Source organism: Poecilia reticulata, linkage group LG22 (assembly GCF_000633615.1).
Source record: "Poecilia reticulata strain Guanapo linkage group LG22, Guppy_female_1.0+MT, whole genome shotgun sequence".
Lineage (NCBI taxonomy): Eukaryota > Metazoa > Chordata > Actinopteri > Cyprinodontiformes > Poeciliidae > Poecilia > Poecilia reticulata.
In genome coordinates this window covers 11,316,495-11,337,600 of record NC_024352.1, presented here as the reverse complement: position 1 = coordinate 11,337,600, position 21,106 = coordinate 11,316,495, and the positions used below count along the sequence as shown (strand labels likewise).

General features: G+C 39.3%; 1 protein-coding gene across 1 annotated transcript; it reads right to left on the bottom strand.

Moving 5' to 3' along the window:
* Positions 1-3: 3 nt before the first annotated feature.
* eif2ak4 (eukaryotic translation initiation factor 2 alpha kinase 4) lies at positions 4-20,157 on the bottom strand. The gene is made up of 39 exons (XM_008399425.2): positions 19,747-20,157; positions 19,497-19,612; positions 18,884-18,986; positions 18,641-18,814; positions 18,268-18,348; positions 17,768-17,904; positions 17,594-17,694; positions 17,342-17,499; positions 16,579-17,117; positions 16,052-16,167; positions 15,280-15,434; positions 14,747-15,180; positions 14,557-14,629; positions 13,988-14,080; positions 13,298-13,420; positions 13,116-13,220; positions 12,980-13,043; positions 12,816-12,895; positions 12,608-12,709; positions 12,474-12,524; positions 12,145-12,381; positions 11,222-11,297; positions 10,824-10,945; positions 10,564-10,613; positions 10,075-10,243; positions 9,405-9,521; positions 9,022-9,087; positions 8,747-8,917; positions 8,516-8,650; positions 8,293-8,400; positions 7,818-7,946; positions 5,545-5,631; positions 5,240-5,352; positions 5,090-5,148; positions 4,866-4,963; positions 4,267-4,335; positions 3,210-3,254; positions 2,112-2,227; positions 4-357 (listed from the first exon to the last, which is right to left on the bottom strand). Exons 1-39 carry the CDS (start codon positions 19,873-19,875, stop codon positions 300-302), a joined length of 4,959 nt encoding a protein of 1,652 aa, XP_008397647.1. The 5' UTR covers positions 19,876-20,157; the 3' UTR covers positions 4-299.
* Positions 20,158-21,106: the final 949 nt, after the last annotated feature.

The following is a 21,106-nucleotide window of genomic DNA, read 5'->3' as shown; positions in this document are numbered from 1 at the left end:
TCAAAGCGTGGGAAAATAATATTTAATCCCTCCATCTTTCACTCATGACATAATCTGCAACAGGTAGCCCTTTTACTTCCAAAATCTACAGTATGTATTAAGGCAACAAAGTCCATTAAACCTCTTGTTTCTGTCTGAAAACACCAAATGTTCAGAGTTTGGAGTTAAAGAACTATTCAACATGATAAAAGAAGAGTCTCTTGTGTCTTTTGGGCTTATATTTTTTGTCCCAAACGGAAAATCTGTCCAATCTTTGAGCAGATCCTGCAGGTCTGAGGATGAAATTCAGTCCTTGATTCTCACAAAAGGATCTTGTAGTAGTCATCTTTATAGCTGTACAAGACCACCACAGCCACCCTGAAAAAGAACAACATGTGTTTGTTATATTGAGAAGGGGGGAAAAAACGTATACTCGACATCCAAATGGAACATTTCAAAATCAGAACAATGAAATTTAGCCAGGAGGTTTTCCGGGAACTTTATTAAGAAGTAAGTCCTGTTTAGCAAGAGGATGTAACTCTGCCAGGAGCACATCTCAAAAGAGACAGAGCCTTGCAAGTCGCAGTGTATTTGAACAAAACATAATTTTTATGAGTCATAAAAATTACCTGTGAAGTTACCAAGCTAAATAAATAAATCCAATAAGAACTAAGCAAAGGAGGAACGCAGAAAATAACCTCAGCTAATAGAAAAGCCCCACACTTATAATAATTATCTTAACTGTCTAAGAACAACCTTTCAGAGCCGCCAGAATAACCGTGGGCGAGTTGAAACAGCAGTGAAGATGCAGGTTTACATGCAACAGTTCTAACTCAAAGAAAAGGTCACTGCCTTCAAACCCGTCCAAGATAAGTTTAGTTTATGATTCCACTGCAGCAAGGTGACTGCTGTGAAAACCCTTTACCCCGCTCATCTGGCCTCAGCTGCCTGTCCCTCACATTCAACGAAAACATGCACACAAAAGGATAAAAAACAGATGCAAAATGTATACATCGTCTCTGGCTCTGTGGCCCGGTTTATCGGTGAGGCCTTGTGCTTCCCCCTAAACAGCAACGCAAACACAAAGCAGAGATGGGAAATTGAAACCAACTGCGTTGGAGAGGCTTTGATTTTTTATTTTTTTCCTGTTGCCGTCTCATTCATGAAACTGGCTCCGGGGAGCTGGCCTGCGTCGGACAGCTGAGGTGTTATGATCCAGACGCCAGAAGACCAAACAAGGCGAATCCTTTTCCAGATTTCACCTCAGGAAACAGGATCAACGGGGGATTTAGTGTTCTTCAAGGTGGTGGTTATCTGTCTAACAGCGCTCTTTGAAGCTCTGGCTGTCACTGTTACACCTGGTGTGGGGGAGTGGCAGTTGCCTACACAGGAGGTTTTTAATGTTTTTTTTTTTTTTTAAATCATCATTTAACCTATTTACCAGCTTTTGGCTTTTTTTTTTTTTTTTTTTAGGGAAAACAATTTTTAATTTTTTATGTATTTAAGGACATACTAGTACTAGAAAGCCTAAAAACCTTTTTAATTCAAAATAAGCTAATCAGCATCCTCCTACTGACAAGAAATTCCAGAGCTACAAAGATGTTTATGTTGGTGAGCATAAACACCAACAAGTTGATTGAATTGACTTCTCGTCATTCAACCAACAGCATCGTCTATTTCTGAGCTAAATGAAGGAAGAGTTATTTTATCTTCCTGTCCAACAACCTTAAAGAGATTTTTTAGGGTGAAATGACATATGAGAAACAGAAAAATCACATAACTGATTATTTGGGAAAACATTTTAGTGAGTTTGTATGTACCACTGAAAATTGGACAAAATTGATTAATTAGTTGGGTTTAAAAAAAAAAAAAAGAAATCGAGTTAAAATTGTGAAGGTATGATTGGTGAAAAAGGGAGATTTCTTCTTCCTCAGAAAATTAAAGGGTGATCAAAAAGGATTATGTTCTTCGCAAGACGACATTGCTATATCCACAAATACTAAGTGAGAGAGTCAACATTCTAGATTTGCTCCGGAAAATCTAGATGCAAATCTAGAATGAAAACAAAAAACAACTTTTTGCACATTTTTAGTACTGTTTGAAACTGTTATGAAGTAAAACTGGCAGCTCACCTTTTCACAATCTTAAAATGGTGGATCTCATCACAGATGGACTTCAGGTAGCGCTGCTTTGGGAGACGGGACAGCAGAGTCTTGACGCTGCTGTTGAACTGTTCTTCACTGTCAAACTGGAAATAGAAATATAGAAGGCAAACTTGAGAACTGCTCGATCTGAATAATAATAAAGACTGAATGATTGTCAACCAGAAAAGACACACAAACTGAACAAAAACAAACTCAGAAAAATAATTAAAGCCGTAATTGAAGTCATAAGAGGGATGATTTTTTTTTTTTTTTGTGGGGTAAGTTTTGAGGGGTGTGGAGCAGGAGGCAGAGAGGAGATGCAAAATTTTTCAGATTTTTTTCCACTTCACAACATCCGATTGTTGCATCAAATGAAGTCCTGATAGTATGAATACATACAGTTCTTGCTTATTGGAAAATTCAAGAAATAGACTTTTCCAAGGTGCTGTATATCACAAACTGTAATGCAGTACACAAGCTGCTCCTTATTTTAAGCTGTCATCATACGTTTGAAGATTTGAATGAGTTTTTTTGTTTGAATTGAGCTAATTTTCCATATGGAGACAGCCATCGCCAACAAACACCATGTGCACCCAACCTGTTGCCTTCAACACGTGCAGAAAAGGAAAGTCTGTATGAGTGACTGGGTCAGGCTTTTGCTTATATGACCACTGTTTTAGGAGCATTTCCTAACCTTCTCTGTGTTTCTTCACTTTATAATTAGACTTCGTGGAAGGGAAAGTGAAACTTTATGAGCAAAAAGTCCCAGTAAGGAGTTTGGAATGTGAATATAAACACCTCCTAACAGTGTGTTTTGTTAAATGCAGCACATGTTGGTCACCTATGTTTGCCAAATTATACTTTTTTTTTTTTTTCGTCCATGGAAACATGCAGGGGAGTTTCCTCGCTTTGCTCCTCATGGGACACGACTGCAAAGGAAGGAGACGGGATTCCCTTTTCCTGTCTGGGATCTTGGACCTTTACTGGCCGTTCTTTCCTTCCCCACCCTCCCTTCACAGCCCTCACTGAGATCCAAGAATTTTATGAACTGCGCTGTGCTTTTGATGAAGCTAGTAGGGAACCCACCTCCAGAGACAGGAAGTTTATCAGCGTTTCCTTCTGCAGGTCCACCTGCGGGATGAAAAACAAGAGAAGTTTCAAAACAGAGCCTTATCTCACACTCTAAGTAAACATCGAACTCCGCAGAACACAATGCATTACATATTTAGACCGATACGGTTATTGTGCAAAGAGGCCTAATGGCTCATGGATTCATTCTGCTGCATTCCAGACTGACAGGTGGACAATTAGGCTCAGGGTCCCTACATGTTTGACCATATTCTGCATTTTTCCAGAGTCCTCTATCCATTTGGACATGCTCTCAGAGCGTAAATATAAAAGTTCAGATCACATTGTAACTACAAAGAATGGCTAAATGGAGATGGGTGAATGGATGGATGGTCAGGCAGAAAATGAAGTTCGGAAGACTGGTGATGATTTTGTTTTTCACACATCACATTTAGTTCCTGTGTCTGTTCACTTAATCGTAATGACTTTATCTGATCTTCCACATCACAAAAAAAGGAATATGAAATTTTGAAATTCTAATAATATATATTTTAGTTTCTGCTGCTGAGGAACCCTGTTAATATGCAACTAGAGAGACTCAGAGCTGCTCACAGCATCAAACTCATTAAGTCTGTTATGTTTCACCAGCTCCTGTTTAGTGCTGCAGCAGAGATGGAGTTTAGATTCAAACAGGGCTTAGGCATGTTTCTGAAATATGCAACCCCATTATAATTAAGGCAAACGGGAAGGTTTATCCAAGGATATCAGGCCCTAATCTGCAATACGACTGTAAATAAACTCAATATGGCAGCCATTTACACCCAACCCCCCCATGTCTGACAAAGTTAGGCAAGCTGCCTTCTCTCGGTGTGTATTGTTCTGCGGCTACTGGAATGGATTCACAGCCATCTCTCCCACAGCGGGGGATCGAAGCGTGACTATAAAAGGGCGCTGCTCTCCATGATGTTTGTTGTTTTAGCCATCAAAAACCCTTTCCCTGTTCTGTGATTTCACACATGAATTGAGCAGATAAGGTGGGAGAGAAAACAACAGACTAAAGAAACGGTGGACTTACTGCAAGGACTTCGATGTCGTTGCTCTTGTTCTGCAAATTGCTCCCCAGGTTCTGCAATCTGGTCTGAATCTGAAGAAAGGGAAACAAATATGGCTTACATAAGAGAAAAGAAAAAGCAAATAATAGTTCTTCCCGTGAAAATAAAATAGCTAGAAAAAAAATATTAATATATCTTAACTAGAATAGTGCTCTCTCACAGAAACAACAAAATGAAAAGCTATGAAGCAGCTTTTTATTAGGGAAACATAGTCACAGCTATGCATTTCAGCTACGAACATGAATGAAATGCATTTTAGTTTTCGTTTGCATAAGGGTTTTACTTTTGTGTTAGATTTGTAGAGAAGCAAAAAAGACCATCATTCGTAAATGTTGGTCTGATTTTGATAGATAACTGCTTTATTCTTCAATAAAAAAAAAAATCAGGATTGGCTAAAATTGTAATTTTGAGGTTTACAAAACTAATGATCTGAAATTGGCCACAAAAAGTCTCTGATTGGTGCATCTCTAAAATAGACATCTTAGATATGTTTATCTAAAACGTTAAAACATTCAGATTTGGTAGATAAAGTGACAGAAGGTGTTGTTTGTGTATTAATAACCTGAGCCTCATATCGTCTTCTTGCACTTGCGGAAACTTTCTCTGGGCTGATGACGTTGACATTCATGTTGGTGCTACTGCCATGTTGCTCCAAAGAGCCTGAAAACAGTTTTTCCACATTTACCATGTTATTAGAGGACTTTTATCCGAGTTACAGCCCAACTGTATGAAGACAGAAAGCGGTTTGTGTCACGGTGCTGTAAGACCGTTGAGGCTTCTCAGTACCAGTGTTGTTAAGCTGTGATCCTTTAGGGTTCTGGAGGCTTATGCTCTCAGTCATTTCTCTGCAGGGGAACAAGAAGAGAATTCATGAGATGGAAAACCTCATAAATCTTTTTGAGCAATCTGAGCTGCACGTTACACAGATTTCTTTACCTGATGCTTCTCTCGTCAAATATTTTGGTCCGGCATTTCTGAATGATGTGGTCCACCAAGTCCCACTCTGGAATTCTCTTCTCGGACTGCCTGTCTTTCTCAAAGGATTTCACCTGGGAACACAGAATTCTTCTAACGTATACTGCCTTTCAGAAACATTCAGGTATTTCGTGCACAGTTATTTTCAACACTAATGCTTTCTGCAGAAAACACACGCAAACGGTGGTATTCTCAAACCACAATACACCTTAGATGTCAGCAAAACAAAACAAAACAAAAAGATCCAGAGCACTTTGTTGATTTACCTTCACATAGTTTCCATCTTTGTCAGAAACAAATACCATGCACGTGATGCCAGCCAGTCTGCAGTGCTCCAGCAGTGTCTCCTGAGACTGAACACACAAAGGGACAAAAAGATCAATTTTTACTCGCTTTGAAAGGAAGATCTCAGTTTAAAATGTCCAAAATAAAATGTGACAGAGCTTTCACTGTTGGTACTCAACAACGTTGGCCTGTGTGAGTCTTGAACGTCTAAGAACTACACCCCTCAGACAGCTGACAGCTCTCAAAACCAAGGACAAGAACTACTACAGAATAAGAAAGCAAGAATCTTGATTCAAGAAGGAAATGCAACATAATTGCAGAATCAAAACCTCATGATGTGAATTCTGCTGTAGCCATTTGCACAGTGTTGTGTCCAAGGCTGGTCAGCTCTATGCAGCAATTTATGCAAAACAAGCCCCAAATAAGTACAGAGTGTATACACTGTAAACAGTAAACGGACTTTCTCTTCAGTTGGCTGATATTTCTATATAAATGATTTTTAGCAGTCTTCTGATACATTTCATTTTCTAAGATATTTGCTTTGTCATGGTGTAAGTTTTATGTTTTGCCTTTTCCCACAACCTCTCTCTGACTGCATTATGTCAAAGGTAAGTTATCGCCTGAAGGGCCTTAGCTGACACCACAGAGGCAGGTTTGCCATATTAGGCAAATAAGGAGTGAAACCATCACCAGAGCATGGATAAAAGCTGTGGATTATTTCTGTTAATATGCAACCACATGAGCGGCATTAACAGGTCTAGCAAGAGGGGATTTACGCCTGAGAAGTCTACAAAAAAGTATTCCTAAAAGCTTTTTTCTGGTTCATGCATAATCAACAAGAAACACTGTAATTGGCAATATAATTGTTTTAAGCAAGAGTCAGACTTTCCTAAATGCTTCGGGATACTGACGCGCCACTACAAAAGACAATGGGAACATTTAAAGCACATATTAACTGCACTGATGGAAAGTTTAGACAACAATAGGTTATACTGAGTAGAGGAAGGATTAAAATGCTGGTACTGGGTAGTGGCTGGCAGGCTGTTTGTCAAACAAAGATCGTGACAGAAGCATGGCACCAGAACTCCTGGACCTTACTACGAACACCTTCATGTTGATGGGAGTGATCTCAGCTTGGCCAAACTTCCAAATTCAGTCAAATCATTGCAAACCAGAACTCAAAGCACTTTCTTAAAAGTGGTTCTGATAAAACACCGACAGGGTCGGTCAGTTAGCTAAACAACTCTGTGTCATTTGAGTTTGCCTATTTTCTGACAAATGCCACTATAAACATACAGCTGAGGATAAAAGCAGCAACTTCCTCCAGTAAGTCAGGTGTTGCCCTCTGTAGGCAGGAAGAGATTATTGCATGTCAGCAAACTAAGTTTAACCAAAAATACAAAAAAAAAAATGTAGGTTTGAGTTTGTGTATGTAAAAGGCTTAGTTGGTAATCATTAAATATTTTTCGAGACTGCAGGGTAAAATCGCAGCCCTAAACAGAAAGAATAATAGCATATATTTAAGAGTTTGCTTTAATGGGAATTTTCTATGTTATTACTTGTATTTTCATTACCAGAGTTTTTCTTGACATGCATTGTTTTTCTGTGTCTTTTTCAGCATTTTTGCTTTTATTGGATTGGTGCAGCAGAGAGACGAACAGGATATGGGGAGAAGGATTGCAGGGGTATTATATCCTGCAATGGTCTGGCTGCCTATAAAAATATTTTACGGTCATGTGGTATTTGGCTAAACTGCTGAGTAATTTGGTGGTAAAGTGAAACATATTTCTGACAATAGTATCAAATCATCGAATTACATTGCTTGATATGGCCATAATAGGTAAGCACCAACAATACTAAGAACAAAACACTCGAAAAGCTGGTATGATTGTACATTTATGAGAAAAAAAAGAAAGCTTGCATATTTTGTATGCATCAATACTTTTTAAACTTTTCTTTTTTTTTCTCACAACCTTTCCTATTTAGTTTTATCATTAATATGTGGTGTAACAGTAGGTGTTATTAAAATAATTTTAAAATCTCATAAAAGCCATTCAATCAATACAAAAAAGCTCAAGAATCAACAGAAGGAATTTTTTTTTTTTTTTTTTAGTGGGACTACATTCAGAAACATGCTGGCGTGGGCCTGCTGGGATGGAAAGTTTGCAATCGCATTTTTGTTTAATACAAATTTCATTAAATTTTATTGCTTATTTGTTATATCTTTCATACACAATAAAGTCAGCCTGCTGACCTGTAATACATCGTAGGCAAAGTCTGCAGAAACGCCTGAGCTCCACAGCTTCTGGACAACACTAATGGCTTTGGACATTGAGGAATGTCCCACTGGGACCACCAGGACATCGCAGGAACTCACAAACGGCTAAAACAAAGAACAAATATAATTAATTACTAATTACAGCAAAAAAAAAATTATTGTAAAGACAAATATTAGAAATGCTTATTGTTAGGAGTTAAAATAAGACATAAATTACTAACTTTCCCATTTTGAATATAAAATAGAGATAAATTGCTGTGCCCCCTTAAATAACTCCTGGAGTGACGATGTGCAATGATCATAGTTATTAACGTGTTTCTAAAAGTGGCACTATGGCGGCCAACGGCTGCAAAAAGGTGTCATTAAATATGAAACTCTGCCTGCTGCTCCTCCATTACAATAATTAGGAATGTCAGATTTCTGTGTTTATATGTGTGTCTGTCTCTCTCACTGGCTCCTCCATATTGGCCATGGCAGCATAGACTTTGTCCAGAGCAATGCTGGCCCCCACTGCATTGGGGACCGGCGCAGTGGAAGCTGGTCCTCGGACTTCCATGATCTAAACAGAAACATTAAAAAAAATTAAAAATAAGTGGGACACATCAACAACACTGACTCATGTGTTGTGTCATGATTTTGGATTAGAAATGTTGGTGGTTGACTCTTAAACCTACCAGGTGATCATAGCGTCCTCCAGCAGCTATGATGTCTGGTGCAGTTCGCTTTCGTTTCTTGATAAACGCCACAAACTGGAAGATGACTCCGGAGTGATGCTGCACCTTGTACACCAAACCTAAGTTAACAACAACCTATAAAGTAGAAAAACCTGCATTAAAAAAATAAGAAAACATAGATAGCTAATGATTTTTTTTGTTTTTGTTTGCTGCTTTAAAACTCAAAATTACCCTTAGTTTAACACCCAGTCTTTTCAGGAGGATGGTGAGCTCCTCCAGTTCCTTGAGGCCCTGCTTGGCCAGCTGAGTGACGGCTGTCTTCTGTTTGGTGAGCGATGTGAGCAGCGGTGCCAGCTCTTGCAGACTGCCCTTCTGCTCTATGTACTTGTACAGTGTTTGCAGCTGAAAACACAACACAAGGAGACTTTTGGCTCGTCCGTGCTTGACATGGAAAAATCTCCCTTTATAAAGCTGAACATATTTGAAGGCACCAAGTGTACACTTACAGTGTTGGTTGAAAGGGAAAAATTGCAGAACTTTGCCTCAACCTCACCTCTGGTCAGCTTTTCATTCTGCAGCAAATGTGTAATAAAGTTACTGTTACAATAATTACAGAAAAAAAACACATCTTAATTTAAATATTTAGCATTTTAGCACCAATAAATCTAACTGTATCTGAAATTAAGTCAATATATCATAGGATGAACATACAACATGTTATTATTTGTGTAACAAAATAGAAATTAGAGAATTAGAAGCAGTTTTTGTATACAAATTGCTTTATTTAACTGGGTTTTAACATACTAAACAGACGATTCAGCTCTCTAGTTAGTTTCCACCATGATTGTTTCATACGTGTAACCTTGTGTGTAATATACGCTGGACTAACCCTAGCATCACAGAGTATGCTGGATGCCTGGCACAGTTTGTCCTCTGGAACGCCACTGTGGAGCAGGATGGCCTTCAGTAAGCTGGTGTGGTTCAAGTAGATGTTATAGTTCCTCTCCTGCAAACGCAAACACACCTTTAACCCTCTCAGCTGCAATTACAGTCCATCTTCACACAATGAGCACCTCGGTGAATAATAACTGTTGTGTCCGGCAGCAAACATTCTTTAAAGCTTTCACACAAAGACCGGGACAGTGCAGAGGATCAGAAACAGGATGCATGAGGGATGTAATAGAGGCTAGACACAAGGCTGTCTGAGTTTATAAGGTGTAGAAAAAGAGCCGCGGCTGGAGACTGATGGAGCGCGGCGATGGATGCAGACAGGAAATGGACTGGGAGGGAAGGAAGCGGACAAAGTTACGCATAGTAGATTTACTACATAAACAATAAATACAATGTTAATCAGTCATGCTTTCACACATTTTGGTATGTTAGGAATGTGAATGGGAAGTGAGGAGGAAAAAACACAAGCTGAAGCGGAGCTGATGGCATTTTTGTAGGACATACAAGAATGACAGAATGACGCATAAACTAAATGTTCAATCTGAAAACAGCAAACCAGAGGAGAAAACAGGACGGAAAAAAATACAAGCAGTAAATGTGAAAATAACCTGAAGAGCAGGAAACTCCTGGACTATTTCAGAGACGGTGTAAATGGTCTCGGCGTCCGGGAGCAGGCTGTTGGTGACAGGTGTGACGATGTCAAACGTGCACTCCAGAAGCTCCCTCGGGTGTGCACGGTCCAGCTTTCTGGGTCGGAACACACGTTCAATGCAGTACCTGGACAGAAACGAACACTCTGAGACTTTGCTTCCACTCAGGATGAGAATTCAGTGTTACACTTTTACTAGGTTTTGAGTAAAATTAACAATAATTTTAATGACCATCACACTTCACCTTTTAACCTACACAGTCAAACATACATATGCACCAATTAGGCTTTTTCAGGTCAATAAAGATTTCTGATTTTTCCTTCATAAAATAAACAAACAAACAGAAAATATGTTCTTTGATAGAATTGTGAATCCAAACAAAAGTGAGAGACTAGCAAGATTATGCAACACTGCATATGTCCACTAACACAGAAGCACCAACTTTACCTCTTCAGTTGTGTTATATTGTTGCGGACCACAAATCGTGCAAACGCCATCTGAAGTGGAAAAAAGGGGGTTGAGACACTTTGTGCAGTAATAATGACAGTAAAGTCAGAGAATACGTAGCTGTAATCAATCACAGTGTGGACTAGACATTTGGTCCTCAGGGTTTCCTGAAGCTGCTGCTGATCTCTCCCCTCCAACCGTGTGCATTTGCATTTGAACCACACATTCATGAGTGTGTGTGGTATGTTTGTAGAACTCACACGAAGGTCATGGGGCAGTGTGACCAGCATTCCACTGTGGTCCATAAAGCAGGCCAGCTCGCTGCTATCATACAACTTCCTGTTTCTGGGGAGGAGCAATGGCGTGTGAAGACATACTGCACCTGAGGACACATTACATCTATAAGATAAAACTCAAAGAGACCATGCAAGCAGACACAAAGAGCACAGCTTGAGGATGGAAAGCAACACAAACACATGCACAGAATCTGTGCCGCCTGACAGAGAACCTATTGTTTAGTTGCCTCACACTGAACCAGATGTCGGGGTCTTCAAAACAGACCAACAGCAGGTCAAGGGGTGCAAGCACATCAGGATGATGAGTAAACACCGACTTATGTTCACATGCACACATGTGAGCACGCACACAAGAAGCTTACCGTGCTTCTTAAAGATTCTGGTGATGCTTTCATACACATGTTGCTGCAATTTGGAGCTGCTGAAGTTGAAGTTGCCCTGAAGGGAGAGCAAACAAACAACCTCTGTTAGAGGAGTCATTACGACATGTAAAAAAAAGTTCCTGTGCGCCTGTTAGTGTCGGGAGAAAGAAAAATGGGAGAACAGTGAAAGTAATGAGTCTGCAGTGACATCTTCAGGTATAGAGGGGGAAATGAACTAGAAGGAAAAAGAAGATTTGCTCCAGCTTTTATATTTGAGGTTTCTGTTCAAATTTAAAATGAATTAACTTACTGGGTAAGTAAAAATTATCCTTTTATAAATTTAAAAGATAACAAATAACTAGCTTTTAGGTTATTTAGGAAATATTTACTTCTTCAAATATAATTTACTTACACAAAAAGGTTTTGAAATAAAAAAAATCACAAAGGTCTTTAAGACTGTAGCTTTCCTATGAATACCACAGATGGCTTGCATCAAAATGAGGTAATTCTCGCTATTTTGTGAGAATATTTCATCTTGTTAGCAAAGTGATGGACTAGTGACCTATTTTAAGAAAAAGCTCCACTGGAGCATATCTGAAACACTTTGAAGGACTTTGACTGTCATTTGTTAAAACTGAATACTGCATCAAATTTAAGAAGGAAATTAATTTGCACATAGCACTGATAATCATATGATCCTGATGACCATTTAAGGTGATTTTAATATGAAAAGGACCATTGGGAGTTTAATTAATTATTCACTGATATATTCCAAGATTTATGAATTTGCAAGTTAGGTGATAAATCTCATATTTGGCCAGCTGGACAGAGTCACATGACAACAGATGCTTACACCGTCATAAATGAGGTTTCCCAAAATGCTAAAGGACACAGAGTGTATGAAGCACAGATGAAAACAGTACCTTGTGCATGTCCATGTCATAAGCATAATCCATGACTGGTGTGGTGTTTTGGGAAAACAGCTGCCCCACCATGGTGCGGTAAGCCTTGCCGTTGATATTAGCCATGGTGTGCTGCAACACCTCATGAAGCTCTGACTCCTCCATCTGAGGCGGCGGCAGCAGTTCGCTCTTCAGTAACTCCTGGGCGGTGGGCCGAAGGGCCGGGTCATGCTTCAGCAGCCACTCTATTACCTTCCTCTAACAATGGAGAATGGCACCACACTGTTAGAGTGCAGCTTCAAAGTGTGGAGGACAGAGAATTGCATCACATTTTGTGGTTGAGTTCTCACCAGTGTTCCTTGTTCGTGTTCAGGAAAGTCTCCTGGGAAGGAAATTGACTCCTGCAGTGTTTAAAGAGGCAAAAATGAATTAGAAGTCAGGTTTAGATAAAAACAATTAGCTCAAATCGTTTCTCGTGACGCACCGTCCGTAGCTGGCTCAGGACGGAGATCCGCTCTGCACCCGTCACAAACGGCCTGTAGGACATCTCAAAGAGAATGATGCCCAGACTAAACAGATCAACTTTCTGCGAAAAAAAAATAAAAATATTGAAGTCAATATTAAGATGTAAGAAACAAAATATGACTGAGTTATTCTGGTTTTGGCCAGAAAAGTTAATTTGAGTTTCTTACCTGGTTATATGTGGCCTTTGTGTTTCCTTGAACCTCTGGACTGACATAAAGGGCTGTTCCAACCATTCCTGTCATGTTACCTAAAGGCAGTAATGCGTCAGGGATGGGACTCAACCTCCGTAGTTATCAGAACTAAAGACTTATTTAGTGTGTCAAAACTCCACCTGAAGGGTCTGGTTTGGGCATCGCAGCTGAACCACTGTCCTCCAGTTCAAATTTACCTGCTGCCTGTGTGAAAGAAAATGTAAAGCTCAAACCATGACTAATTTTACACACTTTCGGTTAGTCTCCACAACATACCACATTAGCAGGATGATCTGTTGCCAGACCAAAGTCTCCGATTTTTACATGGTCCTGGGAATCCAGGAAGATATTCACAGGCTTCAGGTCCCGATGAATCATGCCCTAAAACAGATCAAAGATAGTAAATGACTGAAAATATTAATTTAATATTTACATCACAGTGTATTTAGATTCCAAACCTGCTCATGGATGTAAGCAAGACCATCCAGGATCTCCCTGAACAGCCTCCATAACCGATTCCTGTCCAGGTGTAGACTTTGATCTATTGTGTCTCTTAAAGTGCTTTTTTCACAGTATTCCATCTGTCACAAAATAACATTAATCAATCAATATTTATTCATAATGCACTTAATACTAAAATGCCAACACAAGGTGCTTTACATCAGTTTTTCATCAGAACTGAAGAGCCGAAGAAACACAACAGATGACATTTATGAGGATGACGACATAAAAATTCAAGCAGCAAAGTGTCTGAAACTGAAAAATGAATGCCAAAAATAAAACCGCAAAAAATAAAAAATAAAAAAGCAAAGTTAAAGAACAATCTTAACATTCAATCTTAGTAAGATTATTATTTTCGCTACATAAATGTTATAATTTCAGATGAACTTTAATCAAGCTAAAACTATATTAAATCTTAGACTTATTTTATTGTCACTGCACAAAGAAACATGAGTGAAATTGGCAATAAAATGTCATTGCTTGGCCACCGGAGCACACACAAGCATTAAGACAAAAGATATGGTTATAATTTGAGAATAAATAGAGATTTTTTTTATGTTTAAAACAAGCTTGTTAGATTTTTTGAAGGCGAAACATTCACAACAAAAGTCAAAGAGTTCAGTAGGGAAAGTAGAACAGAAACTTGCCTGTATGTACAAGTAATGCGCAATAGAAAGATGCCGATCAGAATCTGAGCTCTCAGTTGTGTCGGTTGCTGTTGGCCTTTTCCTTGGCTCCATCTGTAAATATATACACAATATGTTTACAGCTCCAACCTGAAATTACCAATGCAAAAACAGAATACAATTTACAATTTACTGGGGTTTATTAGTTCAAAAATCTTGCAGTGATAATATTGTGGCATATACCTCCAAGTGCATCAATATGTGTGCATTTTAGAGTGTGCTTGGGTGAATGTCAAGTGTAAAAGCCTTAAAGGTGCTCTATATGAATAGAAAAGTGTTACATAATTTTAGGTAATTTACCATTTATTTTAATTTAATTAGTATGACATTGTTCCAAAGAATAAAGCTGATGTGCCGTTCCGAAAATTTACAGCTACTGCTTATTGTGAACTCTCAACCCGCGTTGGGCTTTTACATAATTATCACAATATCACAATCATCAACTACCCACAATTTCATTAAAGTATTAAATAAATTACACTGACACGGTAATAAAGATAAATAAATAAACATGTAGAAAATGTTCAGACTTGTGATATGTCGTCTGTGCTGTCATCCCCATTATCGAAGATGATGTCACTCCTCGATTCGCTGTCTGACGGTCTGAATAGAAACAAAACAAAAAAACAAAAAAAAACACAGGAAACATTTGAAATGTGTACAAATTTTGTCCCAAAAAACTCAAAACAAATAAATAAAAAGAAATTAGAAAAAGCTTACAAAAACGATGCTCCAAATACATCATCCTCATAATCGTCTTCGTCTTCATCACTCGACTGGTGCCCGCTGCACTTGGCACTGGAGGACCTCTCGATGGAGGTGGACCACTCCACAGAACTCGACACGGCCGGAGGCGGGGCAAGGTCCTCCACGTTGTCAGGCAGGCCGAGCTCGTTGAGGCGCCGCGGCAGGTCGCGGGCCTGGGGATGTTTGTCGGGTGTGCTCTGAGGATCCGAGCTGTCGCTGTTGCTCAGCACTCCCATAGAGGGCAACTCGTGCCGCTCGATCCAGGCGTTGTAATAGCGAACAATGTTCTCATGGTTCAGGCGGGAAAGTAGAGTCACCTCCCCTTTGATGCGCCTGAACTGCTTACTGGCTGGATTGACCTGGATTCGCTTCACGGCATAGTAACAACCGTCCAGCTTGTTTTGAACCTGGGCATAAAAACAGTTTAAACAGAACAAAACGGAGTTTTAATTGTGGTGAAGAAGATTTCTTAATTTCAATTTAGGGGGGTAAAAAATGGTGTTTACCTTAATTACAGCTCCAAAGGCCCCTTTTCCCAGAAGCTGTAGCTCCTCAAACTCATCAAAGTAGCGAGAAAACTGCCTCTGCATCCCTGAGCTGAACGGAGCATCAAAAATGTGACTGCGGGGAACAACGGTTGACCCAAAGTCCACTGCCAGATCTGGAGAAGAAATGTTTTTATGTTAAATCTTTATTTGCAAATGTTAAATGCTCAACAATCACCAAAATGCTTTGAAAAAACGACTTTATATTTACTTCTTCAAAAAACAACCTAAATTCGAACTGTTATAACCTAAAAGAACAAAATGTTATTAGAAAGGAACTCACAATAACACAGTCATAAAACTAAATTTGGTCAATTTCATATTCTGTGGTCATGATTCATATCGCATGACCATTGGAGAGCTGGAAGTTAGACAAAATGTATCAAATTTGTGACACGAGAGTCTTCCAAAACCCAAACCAGTCCATCAGTCTAACACTCCAAAATCCGACATTCAGAGCAGAAAACATTCCACACTAAAGTGGACCAACTCTCAGTGAACCATGCCTATATAGAAAGTTATGATAAAAATGTACTTAATCTAGCAATATCAATGTAAAGTTTATTTATATAGCACTTTTAAAAATAGGTTGAAGCTGCACCAAAGTGCTGTACAAAGACAATAGCACAATAGAATAAATTGACAAGCAGAAAATAAAACAAAACATCACAACTGAAAAGTCAATTTTGCTTAACTTAATGTTCTCCAGTTTGGAGTAATTTTGTCAACTCACCTTCTGGACTGGTGTCCTGGTACTGAGGAAGGTTTTTAGGTGAAGGGGGCTTGAGGAAAGAGTGGTCCAAAAGCTGCTGAGTTGTCCAGCGGTCAGCATCATTCAGGCAGATGCATCTAAAACCAAAAAAACAGTGGCTATCAGGTATAATAATTAAAAAATTATTCACACACTACTAAATCTGCTTTTTTTTTTTAATTAACTACAATGTCAAAACTATTTATCTTCCTACTACCACTGTGACAATAGAGAAAATAATAATTCCATTATCTGGGGAGATAAATTGCTTATTGTTTCATTGATAGCCTTTCATCTGCCAGAACACACAATGATTTTTGAAAATATTTTCTTTCTAAAAACCTAATAAAAAATCCAGGTGGTGACTTTTTGGGAAATGCAGTGTATTAATAATTAATATCCTGAAACTGTTAAGAAACAAATTCAAAATAAAAACAAATAAAAATACCAAAAGGATCTGTGGTAAAATACTAGTGCAAGAAAGTGGTGAAGTGCTAATTTATACATACTTGTGGAGGAAATCCTGAAAATCAGCAGGCAGGCTGCTTGGTACAGTAACCGGATACTCCTTCACCTCTTTACCCTGACTCAGAGCCAGCAGCATCAGTCCCAGGTTCCACACATCCCCCTTCTTCCCGGTTTTTGTCGGCAATGCTGTATCCTCGGAAAAACGGACCCGGGCTTGTTCAAAAATGTCTTCTTTGCAGATATCAGCAAACCTTTTTGATAAGCTGTAGTCTGTCAGCCTAATGTTCCCCTCAGAGTCTACCAGCACGCTGGAGGCGCCCACCTGTTTGTGGACCACAGAGTTGGAGTGAAGGTAGTTGAGGGCGGCCAGTAGCTGAGCCGTGTAATGGCAGAGTTTATCCAGAGGAACTGGGGTCCCGCTGGTCAGGCTTTGGTTTAGGTTGATCCCAGGCACATGCTCCACCAGCAGGTTCACCACAATGCATTCCTCCTTTTCAGTGGAGCACAATGCCGTATAATGCACCAAGTTTGGATGATCGAGTCGCAGGAGGGAGTTGAACTCATTCTCTGCAGCATGAATCTGCAAGAAATTTAACAAAAAAGGGTTTCTGGTTAAAAGTTTGAAGCTAACCCAAGTTGGACCAGCAGTCTGAGGCTATTTCCAGGATTCCTAGTCTTGATCAGGACATCCATGCAAATTACCTTGATTATTTTCACCTTTCAAGATAAAAATTGCAAAGTACTTAAATAGGAAATTAAAACACAACACACCAAACACTAAACAACAGCTGCCTGTCCACTTGCCTGCTTCTTACAGCCCTCAAGTTTTCCTTTCTCCTGGCTGGTGAAGAATTTGCCCATCTTCTTGCTCCAGCGCAGAGACCACTCATAGATCACAGAAAATTCTCCAGAGTTTGCTTCAAAACCGCAGTAAACGCTCCGCCCAAGTCGCTCGCTCTCACCTGTCAGAAACAAACACACAGATTCTCTCATGACTAACAGGCAATATTTACAAAATAGCAGAAAGGCCTTTGTACCAAGTCTGCCAGGTCTCACCTAACATTTTCCCTTTGTGGACAGCAAGTTCTCCAAAAACGCTGCTGCTGAAGTGAAGCAGCTCCTGTGTGCGGTGGTTGTCTTCATTCACTGTGTCGCGTCTAGAAACAAACATAATTCAGGCATTACTGCAGTAATGTTGAGGATATGGCAGTGTTTGTGAGCGTGGCATACCTGTGGCGTGTATTAGAGGTAGTGCGACGACGGTTAATAACAGCTTTCTTGGCTTCAGTCAGTTCAGTAGTAAGTCCACTGGGGCTGGGTGGATTCCCCAACACAGACGAAGTTTGCTCCATGCTCTCAAGTCGCTCCTGTAAATTAAAAATATATATATTAGGGATGATGAGATTTTTTAAAGAGAATATCTCACCAATTTGCTTTCATGCTTTTTGTAGACTAACAAGTATAGTAAGCTGACATTAACAAACATGCTATGCATTGCTTGATAAAATCAATTACCGTAATAGTGCTCCTTTACTCTTTATATCATGATTGTTCACATTTTTGATATCTAAAAAAGCTAACTGGTATTTTTGTCTGCCTTGCAAGCAACAATGAAGTGAAGCAGTTTTTTTTAAGTATGTGAGAGCTTCTGTTCTTGTATGTTTTATAAGATTTTGTGATGCAAGATCTTCATGTTTTACTGTGTTTCTATGACAATAACTGATAAATACCTGTTTGGCCATCTCTTTTCTTTTCTTTTCCTCTCGTTTCTCCTCTTCTCTCTTTTGGATTACAGCCATGATCTCTTTTTTCTACAAAAATAAATATGAGACACTCAATATAATGGATATAAAATGCTGTAAATAAAGTGTAATATCTTAAATATGCAACAAGATTCAAATTTTATGGTTCATATTTAGGGGACAAGTGCTTAATGGTTTTGATTGAAATGCACATAAAAGTCAACTTAAAAAAAGGAAAGAAATGAATAAAACAAATTTTTAAAGCTTAGTATTTTGCATTTACCAAAACAAATAAATGGCAGACGAATCACATTAGAGCACCACCTTACATAACACCAATAACGCAAGAATGTCTCCTCACCGTTTCCTCTTCCTGCTTGCGCTGCTGGTCCATCCTCCGTTTCTCCTCCAGGGCCTTTTTCTCCTCCTGCCTCCTCTGGTTCTTCAGCATCTCTTCATGAAAGGACCGCGGCGGAGGCTTGTTGTGCTCACTCAGGAAGCCTTGGATGTAGTCTGCTAGCTCGTAAATCATCACCTGGCAGAGTGAGACAAGTTAATGACCAGAAACTAGCGTACCATATGTAACTGTGTGGTTTATCCTCACCTCCCCGCATCGCGCCGCTGCCAGCTTGGTTAGTTCACTCTGGAGGTTCTGGAGGTTCTCATTTGAAAGACCTTTGGCATTCTTCAGCTCCAGCACTGGAGGCCTGTTGGTGTCCCATGATATTTTTATCGTTTAATGATGCAACCTCTACATAGGATCTTTGTAATTCTTTGAGGTTAATCACAAGCAGGCACATGGGAAGCTCACTGCTCTCTAAGATATCTCTGTTTCTGTTCTCATTCTGCCCAATCATGCAAGTCCATGAGGATAAAATCTAGATAACTTGCTTTAATACTGGAGGTGAATTAAAATATCCAATTAAAAATAAAAAAAAATCTTCTCTGAAGTTTTTGCTAATATGTGTAAAGATAAAAATTGTTTGCAATAATTGTGCTTTTGCTTACTGGTTTTATTTTAGCCTAACAATATCTGAACTTTCATCATTAAAGTGCTTCTGTTACTGTCATGTCCCACACTGAGGGTTCTCACAAAGGTCCCATTTCAAAATGCCATACTTATTCACACTCAGAATTGCACATTTTTAGGTCGTTTTCACAAAACTGATGAACATCTTGTAGCAAACGGTTGAAAAGCAGTTCAGGTCTGTACTCACGCGTCCGGGTAAGTGGGAGGGCATTTCACCAGCAGGTCCACTGTCACGTAACACTCCTGTCCATTATTCAGCCCATTGGGCCGCAGGCAGAGGTGCATCTCTGGAGGCCTTTTAACCTGAAAATCAAGTCAAATTTGATTTGCAGTTGAAATTAGGCATTATGTTGTTGACTACTAAACCTAAAGGGAGTTTAATCTCAAGTTTTAGTCATTATCGTGCTCACTGTGAGCTACAATTAATGCAGGTATACCTTCCAAGGATCCTGGTTTCGCAAATCCTCGAAATCATCTCCAAAGATAGAAGCAAGTGCTTCTAGTTCATGTTCCTGCTGTACTGTGTAGTCTTCTGTCCCATCTGTAGGAGTGTGATGACTACTCATTCTTCTGCCTCTACAACTACATGGCAGTCCCCCCAGTCCTCTCTCACTTCCAGGCGTCTGAAAGAGGAAGCTCTGCCGCTATACCGAGGTGCCCTCCGCAAGCCCTCCAGCTTTCCGATACCCTGTAAGCTCAAACCTTAGAGCTTAACACGCACAAAGTATTGAAATTAAGTTGCGTTACTCTGTAATCTGCAGTTTAAAAGTACCCACGAGCGACCATAACAAGTTGCAGCTCGCGCATGAGTGTTGCGAGATGTGTGTCGCATGTGAAACGTCACCACGTGGCATTTCCAAAAATGACCTCTAGAGGGCGGTGATGACTTGGTTCTGATGCTGAGAGTTTTTCCATTGAGTCGATTTATATGCATGAAATAAAACTAACTTATTGTAATTTCACTAAATTATTATTAGGACACATCAAAACAAAACAGTTTCATTCAGATATTCAACAAATTGGAGTAAAAAATGTAAAAGGACAAAATAGATCAAATATGTTTGTTTAAATTCTCTGTTATCCGGGTCATTCAGTTCAATTTAGTTAAGTTCAATGAAGTTTATGCATGTAGAACCAATTCACAACACGTTACCTCAGGATACTTTATATAAAAAAAACAAAGTCAATTGATCCTGGTTATTAAACAATACAGTCAAGTTATTATTATTTTTCAGATTTCGGGTTAAAAAAAATGTTTTCTGTCTTAGAAAACCTACAGATTGCTTCAAGTCATTGACGTAAAACATTCACCTCTGGACAAGTATGTGATGACAGTAAACAATCACTCACACTGTGACTTTGCAGCAGTTCCTCATACCAAGCATGCATGTAACCACAGTGGAAAAGAAAATTCCCTGTAACAGGAAGAAACCTTGAGCAGAACCTGGCTCAGTGGGAGCGGCCATCTGCCACGATCAACTGGGTGTGAACAGGCACAGAAAAAAAGAAACAGAAGCACTGATAAAAGGCTGCACTTTCTATGCTATACTATGCTGTGCTGTGAAATCCCAGTGATTAAATAGAGCAGCTTTCTGTTAACGACAAAAGTTACCTTTTTTTTTTACATTTTCTAGCAAATTAACTTCTTCATATTTGTGTATGTGTGTAATGTGTAACAATTATAAATTGCTATATTTTATAACATTTGCCCATGGAATAATGGTATTCTAAATAAGAATTCAAATATTAGCATATTTCCTGCAAGTGACAACATTCCCTCATATGGCACTGAACACG

Bases quoted from the DNA above. Each gene is read 5' to 3' on its own strand.
- eif2ak4 (XM_008399425.2), bottom strand. From the start codon at position 19,875: ATGAGTAGTCATCACACTCCTACAGATGGGACAGAAGACTACACAGTA. The intron at 15,181-15,279 runs GTAAACACCATT...TTTTATGCCCAG, and splicing joins CCTTTGGAGCTGTAATTAAG to GTTCAAAACAAGCTGGACGG. The intron at 5,149-5,239 runs GTAAAGAAATCT...GTTCCCCTGCAG, and splicing joins TTTGACGAGAGAAGCATCAG to AGAAATGACTGAGAGCATAA.